Here is an 11,274-nt window from a genome sequence, read left to right on the forward strand (position 1 = left end):
AAGAAAGAAAGAAAGAAAGAAAGAAAGAAAGAAAGAAAGAAAGAAAGCAGCCCTACTCACACTCACCTGTTTGTGCGTGGTCTGGATGCATGGATGACTGGTCCATTGGCATCATGGGTTCCTACAAACATTTCCAAAGACAGTAACTTAAAAACTCTTTTTGGAGGTTCCCAAAACCTCCAGAAATGACAGTATTTCAATGATATGTATCATAGTAAAACTTAAATGTGAAAAACTCTAAATGACATGAATGACATTATTGTTATAATACTTGACTCTATAAAGCCATAAAATAGTCCTATGAATGACATGATATTGTACTTTTATAGAAAAAAAAAAAAAGAGAAACACAGGTCAACTGAAAATAAAACTGAACTATCTACTGTGATTCTACCTTTGAAATTATCTTTTTTTCTCTTTGAGCTGCATTTTAAATCTTTGGCAGAAAGGTTCTTGCTTTGATCCAGAGGTGGCATTAAAATTCTATAAACTTCTTAAATCTATACACAATATTTTATAGGTTTCCGATTTTTCTGTATATACTCAAAAATATCAATGGGCCAGAAAACAAGAACAAATAATCTCTGGGACATAGACTCAACCAAGTCCCTGCTAGCACCCCAGGGACAAGACTTACCCAGCCCTGTATAAGATGCAAGGTTAGTAAGCATCAGAACAAGTCAACTAGAGGAAGAGCATTAGGTTCTTCCTAATTAATTACGCAGCTCTAACTTTAGGATGCCTTCATGCTAAGCATGGATTCAGTACCCACCGTGACATCTCAGACACTCGCTCACTCCGGTTACCTCCTTCCTTCTATATGTGTGTACACCAACTAAGACTATTCAAGAAAACTCTCATTTTTGCTGCTGTGATAAAATATACCAACAAATGAGCAACTCAGTTGAGGTTAACAATGAATTCCAGGCTGTGTCCACCATCAAGGAGAGCCATGGAAGGCACTAAGCCGCTAGTGAGTGACATGACAGCCACAGTGACAGCATCAGAGGAATGGACGCAAGCAGGCCTGCAGTCTTCTCTACTCATGCCCCCAGGCCCACTCTGGGGTTTTTGCCTCAGCAAAACCATCTCACCACCCAAGAATCCATTCTCCATAATTCCTCATTAGGACTTCCCAGGTAGTTCTTCTTGACAGCTGGCCGTACAGAAGGGGCAGCCCACTGTGAATGGTCCTCTCCCGGCCATCTAAGAGAGGCAGCTGAGCATGCACGTGAGAGGAGGCAGGAGAGAGCACTGCTCCACAGCTTCTGAGTTCTCACGTGAGCTCCTGCCTGCCTTCCCTCACTGACTGACTGTCACCTGCTAGCACAAGCCAGGTGAGTCCTCTCCTCCCCAAGCAGCTGTTAATCTTGGTGTTCAGCACAACAGAAAGGCGCCAAGAACAAGGTTCTATGAATAAATATGGAATAATCATCCTACTGGACAATATAAAATACATTCTGATTTTTCTAAAAATGTGTATCTTTTAACCTAGTAACTCTACTACTGGACCTTTAAGGAATTAAGATTTATTTGCCAGAAGTTCACTATGATTTTCTTTATAGAAAAACCTAGAAAACTATCCAAATGTTCAATCATAAGGGACAGAATAATAACGTATGGCCAAGACATATACTATTATGCCAAAATGATAAGCTATATATAGACAGTTTCAAGACTTCCATGGCTTCCTTAAGTGGGATGTAAAGACCTCCTACACACTGTATTTTCTGAGATGTAGTTCTAGAATAATACTTCCTGTTTCAATCTTGTTAAGTGAAGGAGCTACACATGTATATAACAAACAAAAGCCCCATGCCTTACCGGTGGCAAAGAATGCCGCCCACACTCAATTGTGACCAGCTTGTGGCACTTCTTATGAACCAACAGTTTGCAGTTGATGCACTTATATCCTTGTCGTCCAAGCCCCCAGATTCTGTCTGTGCAGATGGCACAGTGGGCGCGCTGCAGAGAGTAAATTCAAGATGACTTTATCACAGCCAGGTGTGTTGGCCCTCACCTTCAGTCCCAGCACTCAGGAGGCGGAGGCAGGTGGATTACTGGGAGTTCCAGGCACACCAGGGTTTCATAACCTGTCTCCCAGTTATTTCCCAACAGTTTACTCATTATGCTTTTTAATCCCAGCATTCATGAAGCAGAGGCATACAGAGTTCAAGGCCAGCCTGGTCTACATAGTGACTTCCAGGCCTGTCAATGCTATAGAGTGAGACTTGGTCTCAAAACAGCCAAACAAACCTAAGACATTTAAAAACAAGTGGCTTTTCTTTTCTAATTAAATCCCTCTCATCATGACATCAGTTGTCAGCCTATGGCAAAAATCAAACAAAACAAAATTTCCTCACGTATAATTTTTCTTCAAAGGCTTTTGAAGACCAGTGAAAAATAAACAAGACTAGGTTTTAAAGAGATAGTGAATATATAACCATGCTGCTTTCAATGTCAAACTCAAAAAATTCTCATCTTCACAAAAATGTCCTAGTGATGAACACAGAAAAAGGTGGCTAATAAAGCAGGCAGCCTCATAGCAGAGAGCAAGCCAAAGCCCTGCTCTCCTAGAGAGCTTGGTGCCCCAAGCCGTAGTGAGGTGGGGACCCTAGGCATTCATCTGTATTACACTGATGAGTTTAGGACATGGTGTTAATTGTAGAAATTAAATCCATAAATGTATGGTTATCAAAGAAGTTAAGCCAGGCACTCCCAGCACTGAGGTACAGGAGGGATTGTCATGAGTTTTAGGCTAACTCCAGCTATATACTTAGAACTGCAGTAACACAGTAAGAACCTGCGTCAGAAAAGGGCTGGGGTTGGGGTAGTAGACACAGGCTATGTCAGCAGACTGTTCTCAAATCCCACCTTCGCACTTAGTGGCTGAAACATCTAAGACAGGACTCAACTTCATTATTCTCATCGATAAAATGGGAATATATAGTACCTATGTCACAGGGTTGTTGCAAGAATTTAGTGAACAAACACAGGTAAAGCCCTCAGAAAACTGACAGATACATAATAAGAGCTGGCCAAGTGTTTGCTACTATCATTGTTCTAAACAGTGAGATTCCAGGGCTTACACAATAAACTTTGATAATTTCTGCCTGTTTTGAATGTATTTAAACATAATTTTCTTGTAATTCCAAAAACCTACATTTTTTTTTCAGACTCATTTGACAATAAGGAGCAGACATTAGGAGTTTAACCTAAGACTAATGACATTCATTCATAGAATTTTAAAAGGTCCTGACCTTTTTCAAGAAACCTGAGACATTTTTAGAGGGAAGGCTGTGAGTGCAACAGAGTGCTGGGCACTGAGAGGAAGGGCTGTGAAAACTGGAGGTGTTGCCACAGCAGGGGGTGCAAGGCCTCACAGCATGGGGTGCAAGGGCCCACAGCATGGGGTACAAGGCCCCACAGCATGGGGCACCAAGGCCTTGTTGCTTACTTCTGTTAAAAGGACTATCAAGACTTAATAACAAACTATCTCTCATAGAAAGGAAAATAAAAATAAAAATAGATGTTTCCAAATATTAGAATCCAATAAAATAAGATTACCCTGTTGAAGCGTTTGGCTTGAAAAGTGTGGCCATTTGCACAATACAGCTTTCTCCACCGGCGTGCCCCTCTGCGGTAAATGGATTCTGAAGAGAGATTTAAAGTTTAAAAAGAGAAAGTCTGAATAAAAGCCACCTAATTAAACCTGAGTTTTCCATAACACTTATTGCTGGGAAAAAAAAATAGAGATGCAAACTAGAAACTGAAACTGAAAAACAGGTTTGCTAAAGGACTGGATGAGAGCAATTAGTATCCCTTCTCTTCTAGAGACTTCCCTTTAATGTTTGAGAAAAACAGAAACAAGCTGAAGGAGGGAATGCCTGCTAGCACCCGTCATCTGATCTTACAGCTACTATTCTTCTGTCTATCCAACTTCTCAACAAACAAATATGAATAAAGACCAACAAAAGTCCCTTTTTCCTCCGAATGACTTGAAAGTAAGATCTCAGGGCATTCACTCTAGCCACCCTCAATAACAAACGTAACTGCTGTGTCTTAGAAAATTAACTTTAGTATCACTCAATATAAAGCTCATACATAAAGTTTAGCTGTTCCAAAAGTGTCTCTCAAAGCTGCCATTTCCTAATCAGGAGCAAGTCACTGCCCATGGTCTCTCATCTGTCTGTCTGTCTGTCCGGTTGGCTGGTCTCCATATAATCAAAGCACTCGCTCTAATCTGTCTTCTTCACGCCTTAGGCAGTGTGTTTATGTCCCATGTCCAGGTTTGTCTGTCTCTTGGTGATCGGAGTCAGTGCTAAATACTTTTGGCAAAAGTAATACAGAGCTACCTTTAAAGGGAAGAGGGGCTAGAGAAATACCTCTGCTGTTAAGCTCTCCTGGGGCAGAGGACCTGAGTTTGGTTCCTAGAACCTAGTCAAAAGCAGTTCACAGTGTCTGTAACTCCAGTTACAGCACGCAGAGGAGGGAGACTGGAGATCTGATGTTCTCAAATTCTCAGGCACTGATCTGTGCACACATGTACACACAATTAAAAATAAAATAAATCAGCCGGCCGGTGGTGGCGCACACCTTTAATCCCAGCACTTGGGAGGCAGAGGCAGGTGGATTTCTGAGTCAGAGGCCAGCCTGGTCTACAGAGTGAGTTCCAGGACAGCCAGGGCTATACAGAGAAACCCTGTCTCGAAAAACCAAAAAAATAAAAATAAAAATTAAAATAAAATAAAATAAAATAAATCTTAAAACTATAAATAGCAAGATAGTTATGTTTTTCTTCTGGTATTATATCAAAGAGGCACACAAATGTCCCAATGTGAGCACCTACTACAGATAATTACCTTTACAAGTAGTGAGGTACATTTTACTTCATGTGAGTTATTTGTAAGTGATATTTTACATAACTTTATCTACAACAAACTTTTATCCTTTTTGGTTCGTTTCTGGTATAATACTAGGTGTTGAACCCAAGACCTCACATGAGTTACATAAGCATTCTACCTCTCAGCCATAGGCCTCACCCACTCCTGGGGTTTTATATGAATGTTACTATTCCTGTTTATTTCTTATGTGTATTAGTGCTTTGTCTGGATGTGCGTAAGTGTACCATGCGTATGACTAGCACTATGAAGGCACGGAGGAGAAGTCGGATCCCCTGGAACTAGAGTTACAAATAGCTGTGAACCACATGGGTCCTCTGGAAGAGCAACAAGGGCTCTTAACCTCTGAGCCATGTCTCATTCCTACAACGCATAGGCAGAGGTTCTAAATAATCAAATCTAATCCATTTGTAATCTGGCTATCAAACACTGTGACATGTACTGTCGACTAGACATTGGAGACACTGTAATGTGCACATTCCTCAGTGGTAGGTAATAGGAGGGGACATTTCTAAACTACATTAAAGCAGATGTAGCACTGAATTTACCATTTCAAGTTAAAGTAGAAAGTCCCAGCTACAATGCTTTTAGAAATATTTTTTTTCTCATTGCAGAGCTGGGGAACAAACCCTTGAACGCTTGTAGAAGCCTTGTGCAAAACTGCTAACACTTAATACTCTGTGCAAAACCAACATTTCCTACCAAGAGCCAGCACATTTTTGCTCACCACACAGGCTTATGAAATAGCTTATGTACCTCAAATTTAAATATTTCACTGCTGTCTAGGAGTTTAAATGACCAAGAGGCCACAGTCATAGTTATCAATTTTCCTCTGTACTCCAGTTTAATATTTACGTTGTGGGCAAACGGTGGCACCAGACCTCCACCACTACATTTCAAAAGGTAAAGAGGGTGCAGCACAGTGGGAAGCCCAGGAACTACATTTTACTCTCGAAAGGATACCATAAACCTAAAATGGATGGGGATGGACAGGGAACTCTGGACAGGCTATGGTACAACATCATCTGTCACAGAAGACAACCACTGTCGCAGCAGCTCTGTAAGACAGCCAGCATGGCTCTCACTCTCTTACCATGAGAACCAGCAGAATTAAAATTTTATGCTTGGAAATTTCATGTGATTTGAAGCAAAGCATTTACTCTTTTTCCTTCTTAAGTCCTGGATATGTGCTGAAACCGTAATGAAAATGAGATTTCACACCAACTGCTAACAATGTGGCGTCTACAATGGCGCCTAGAACGGAGTGTTGGGTCCATTACTTCACATGATACAGGAAGCGTAGACAGACAGTGACCGAGTAATGCTGTACTAGTGAGTCAGGAGAGTTAGAACACATGCAAATGTGTACAGACAGGCATGCGGAAAATGCTAAGGGAGTACTGTTAAATCTGGACAAGAGATATGTAGGTATCCTTTTTTTTCAAAGATGTCGCAAAATTTCCACAGATTTGGAAACACCCAAAATTTAAAAACACGAAGCCACATGCCCCCCCCTTTTTATTGGATACTTTATTTACATTTCAGATGTCATCCCCTTTCCTCATTCCCCTCCCAGAGTCCCCCTATCCCATCTCCCTTCCACCTGCTTCTATGAGGGTGTGCCCCTACCCACCCACCCACTCCTACCTCCCCGTCCTCGAATTCCCTCACACTCAGCGTCCAGCCTTCATGGGAGCAAGGATACCCTATCTCACCTATCCCCACAAGGCCATCCTCCCTTATATATACAGCTGGAGCCATGGGTCCCTCCCTATGTGCTCCCAGGCTGGTGGTTTAGACCCTAGGAGCTCTGGTTGGTTGGTATTGTTGCTCTCCTCATGGGGCCCGCAAACCCTTTCAGCTCCTTCAGTCTTCTCTCTAACTTCTCCATTAGGAATCCCTTGATCAGTCCAATGGTTAGCTGTGAGCATCCGCCTCTGAATATGTCAGACTCTGGCAGACCTCTAAGGAGACAGCTATATCAGGCTCCTGTCAGCACGCACTTCCTGACATCCACATCAGCATCTGCCTTTGGTGACTCCACATAGGATGGATACCCAGGTGGAAAGGTCTCCAGACGGCCCCTTTTTCAGTTTCTGTCCCACACTTTGTCTCCATATTTGCTCCCTTGAGTATTTTGTTACTCTTCTAAGAAGGACTCTTCATAAGCTTCATGTGGTCTGTGAGTTGCATCTTGGGTATGACAAGCTTTTGGGCTAATATCCAATTATCAGTGAGTGCATACCATGTGTGTTCTTTTGTGATTGGGTTACCTCACTCAGAATACTTTCTAGTTCTATCCATGTGCCTAAAAATTTCTCAAATTCATTGTTTTTAATAGCTGAGTAATACTCCATTGTGTAAATGTACCACATTTTCTGTATCCATTCCCCTGCTGAAGGACATCTGGGTTCTTTCCAGTTTCTGGCTATTATAAATAAGGGGGCTATGAACATGGTGGAGCATATGTCCTTGTTATATGTTGGAGCATCTTCTGGGTATATGCCCAGGAATGGTATAGCTGGGTCCTCAGGTAATGCTATGTCCAATTTTCTGAGGAACCACCAGACTGATTTCCAGAGTGGTTGTGCCATCTTGCAGTCCCACCAACAATGGAGGAGTGTTCCTCTTTCTCCACATCCTCGCCAGCATCTACTATCACCTGAGTTTTTGATCTTAGCCATTCATCCTGACTGACGTGAGGTGGAATCTCAGGGTTGTTTTGATTTACATTTCCCTGATGACTAAGGATGTTGAACACTTCTTTAGGTGCTTCTTGGCCATTTGAGTTTCCTCAGTTGAGAATTCCAGGATAACAAAAACTATTCTCAACAATAAAAGAACTTACTTCTCGGGGAATCACCATACCTGACCTCAAGGTGTACTACAGAGCAATAGTGACAAAAACTCCATGGTATTGGTACAGAGATAGGCAGGAAGATCAATAGAATAGAATTGGAGACCCAGAAATGAACCCACACACCTATGGTCACTTGATCTTTGACAAAGGAGCTAAAACCATCCAGTGGAAAAAGGACAGCATTTTCAACAAATGGTGCTGGTTCAACTGGAGGACAACATGTAGAAGAATGCAAATTGATCCATTCTTATCCCCTTGTACAAAGCTCAAGTCTAAGTGAATAAAGGACCTTCACATAAAACCAGATATACTGAAACTAATAGAAGAGAAGGTGGGGAAGAGCCTCAAATACCTGGGCACAAGGGGAAAGTTCCTGAACAGAACAGCAATGGCCTATGCTCTAAGATCAAGAATTGACAAATGGGAACTCATAAAATTGCAAAGCTTCTGTAAGGCAAAGGACACTGTCAATAGGACAAAACGGCAACCAACAGATTGAGAAAAGATCTTTACCAATACTACATCTGATAGAGGGCTAATGTCCAATATATACAAAGAACTCAAGAAATTAGACTCTAGATTAAATAACCCTATTAAAAATGGAGTACCGAGTCACATGCCCTTCTATACAAGAACAGACCATCAGGTAAGCTATAGCCAGGTGAGTTCCGTTTATCAAAAGCATAGCTTAGGCAGTTGTAATATACTTTAAGTTAGAGTGAAGACACAGAATAAATCTAACAAACTAAAAGTTCTATTTCTTAAGTCAGGCATGGAAGTACACGTGTTTAATCCTAGCACTTAGGAGGCTGAGGCAGGTAGATCTCAGAGTTGGAGGCCAGCCTGGTCTTAGAAAGAGAGTTCCAAGACAGCCAAAAACCTTGTGTCAAAAAACAAAACAAAAATCGTATTTTTTTACTGTGAGCAACTCTTCAAGTGTGCAGAGCAGTAAAACACTTACTGTCTTCCCCTGGGCAAGGCATTCCAGGACGCTCTGGTACACATGGAAATACTGAAAGAAAATAAACTGAAATTAATTAACAGCATATTTATAAAATACAAACCATATGAAATTAAAATTAACACAAATATCAAGTGCCCTGAGACACCGGAGGCACCATGTGGCTGGTATTAGTCTACTAAAGGCTCTCTGGTTTTTTGTTTTGTTGTTTTTTGTTTTGTTTTTAAAAGTAAGTTTCTGTGAAAATAAATGTGTCTATAGGTAACACATTCGAAGTTTGAATTACTAATTCTAGATCCTTGTGAATGATCACTTTTAAAAATTCTGGTCCATGAACACTAGGCAGTAGGGGTGAATGCTGCAGGTAGGCACCAGTTCACTGAGATACATAAGTGTTGCTGTCATCTTCAGCAGTAGTGCCTTAGAGAACAATCAACAGCCTTTGCAATAGCCTGAGTTACTTAGGGTTTCTTTGAGTCTCCTTTTGTCTAATTGGGCTAGGTTTGTTTGTTTGTTTATTCATTTGTTTTGTTTTATTTTGTTGTTTTTTTTTCCTTTGGGCGGGCTAGGACCATCAGTTTATAGAGTTTATGTACTTGGGTGATGGGTTACAGGATCAGGGAGAAACTCAAAGCAGTTGCATCACTGAGAAGTCTTGTCCCATATCAAGATTTAAAGTCTTTGATGCATTTAGAGTTGAGTTTGGTACAGATGAGATCATCTAGCCTTGTTCTTCTACACGTTATTACCCAATCTGACCAGCAAGTTGTTATAAGATGCTACCTTCTAATATGTATTCTTAACCACTCTGTGAAAAATTAGGAGGCTATAATAAATAGTGTGGGCTTATATAGTGTGGTCCTTAAATAAAAATTGTGTTTATCACTGTGCTTGTTTTTATGGTAATACCAATATTTTTATTACTGAAGCTTTGTAGTATAATTTGAAACTAGGGATGGTGATGCCTCTGTTAGTGTTTGTTGCTCAGGGTTGTTTTTGCTATTCTGATTCCTTGCTGTTTTCAAATGAAATTTAAGAATTTTTTTTTCAATTTCTGAGAAAAATTTTCATTGGAATTCATATGTAGGTTGGGTTGAATCTAGAGACCGCTTTTGGTAGGATGGCCACATTTACAATGTTAATACTATCAACCTACGAGCATGAGAAATCTTTCCATCCTTTCGTATTTTCTTCAATTTCTTTTCTCAGTTTCTTAAATTTTGCATTGTAAAAGTCTTTCAATTATTTGTTTATACTTATTCCAAAGTATTTTTGAAGCTTTTTAAAATGGGCTTGTGTTCCCTGATCATTATTTTCCTATACTTGTTGTTGCTGGCCTATAGGAGGGCTGCTGATTCTTGTTAGTATTGTATACTACTACTTTGATGAATGTATTTATCAACTGTAAGAGTTTTCTGGTGGAGTTTATGGTGCTTCATGCACAGAATCATTTAATCGACAAATAAAGATACTTTGACGTCTTCCTTTTCAATACTGTGAAAAAAAATTCTGATCATTAAAGAAACTACTATATTTTAAATTCTCATAGAACTTTTGTATGACAAAGAATTAAATGACAAAAATCAGAGTTTTTAAAAGATGTGCAGTCGATTAGAGAATGAATTAATACCAGGAATAGTACCAATCCCAAGCATAAGCATATATTCCTGGCTGGAAATTTCCAAATAAACCATTTCATAAAGAAGAACATCTTATTAGCTAATGTACTCTGTGGGGCCACAATGAAGAAGAGTACCCAGAACAGAAACAGGTTATCAGTCCTAGCACCATGCCAGGAAAGCACTCTACAACTGAGTTTAAATCTCAGCTCCCGCTTGTTTCAGACATGGGCTCTCTATGTCCATCAGGCTGCCGTGGGCCATCTTGGCTCTGCCTCTCAAGCTGTAGGGTAACAGGCAGGTGCTACTTGCTGGCATAACTAATCATTTCTCTTAACATTTTAAAATTTTACACCAGAAAAGGGTAGCCACTGCCCCCACCCCAAATAAGACTTCTAAAGCTGTGCAGGACTGTCTTAAGTTGTGAAACAATGAGAGATCACATTTTAGTATCCTAAAAGACTACACACAGATAAGCATTTCTCCTACATAAATATTTCTCCTAGACTATAAGAAGCATGATTGTTTTATCTGCTCTACTACAGGAGAAAGAATCTGAAGGAGAACTACATAGGGATGAGGGGACACATAATAAATGACATCTAGACTGTCTTTAAATGGTCAACAACAGCCAGAGTTATGTTTAGATTAGAGCTGTGGGAGTCAAGTGATGTCTCTCTTACCATGGATCAAGAGTTCAGAATCTTTGTTCAGCTCATACAGCCTGAAAGCCTCTTCCAACTCCAACTGAGAAGACACTGTACACGGGTCTCCTAAAACCACAAAAAGTAAAGCTCAGTCTTCAAACCTTCAGATGCTTAGATACTGCCCTAGACATCTTTCCCTCTGTAGATGATGTCACATCCACTTCTAGTTGCACAAAAGGACACACACACACACACACACACACACACACACACACACACACACACA

At 40.5% G+C, this 11,274-nt stretch overlaps 1 protein-coding gene across 1 annotated transcript in view; it reads right to left on the minus strand.

Moving 5' to 3' along the window:
- Prkci (protein kinase C iota) overlaps nt 1-11,274 on the minus strand; it is a 73,646-nt gene that overhangs the window by 24,254 nt on the left and 38,118 nt on the right. The window contains exons 3-7 of the mRNA XM_028762147.1: nt 11,025-11,114; nt 8,723-8,773; nt 3,568-3,653; nt 1,825-1,965; nt 67-121 (exon numbers count right to left, since the gene is read on the minus strand). Coding sequence (XP_028617980.1) covers nt 67-121; nt 1,825-1,965; nt 3,568-3,653; nt 8,723-8,773; nt 11,025-11,114 — 423 coding nt within the window. The remainder of the gene's footprint in view (nt 1-66; nt 122-1,824; nt 1,966-3,567; nt 3,654-8,722; nt 8,774-11,024; nt 11,115-11,274) is intronic.

The sequence above is a fragment of the Grammomys surdaster genome, unplaced genomic scaffold, assembly GCF_004785775.1.
Source record: "Grammomys surdaster isolate TR1022 unplaced genomic scaffold, NIH_TR_1.0 62, whole genome shotgun sequence".
NCBI classification, from domain to species: Eukaryota; Metazoa; Chordata; class Mammalia; order Rodentia; family Muridae; genus Grammomys; species Grammomys surdaster.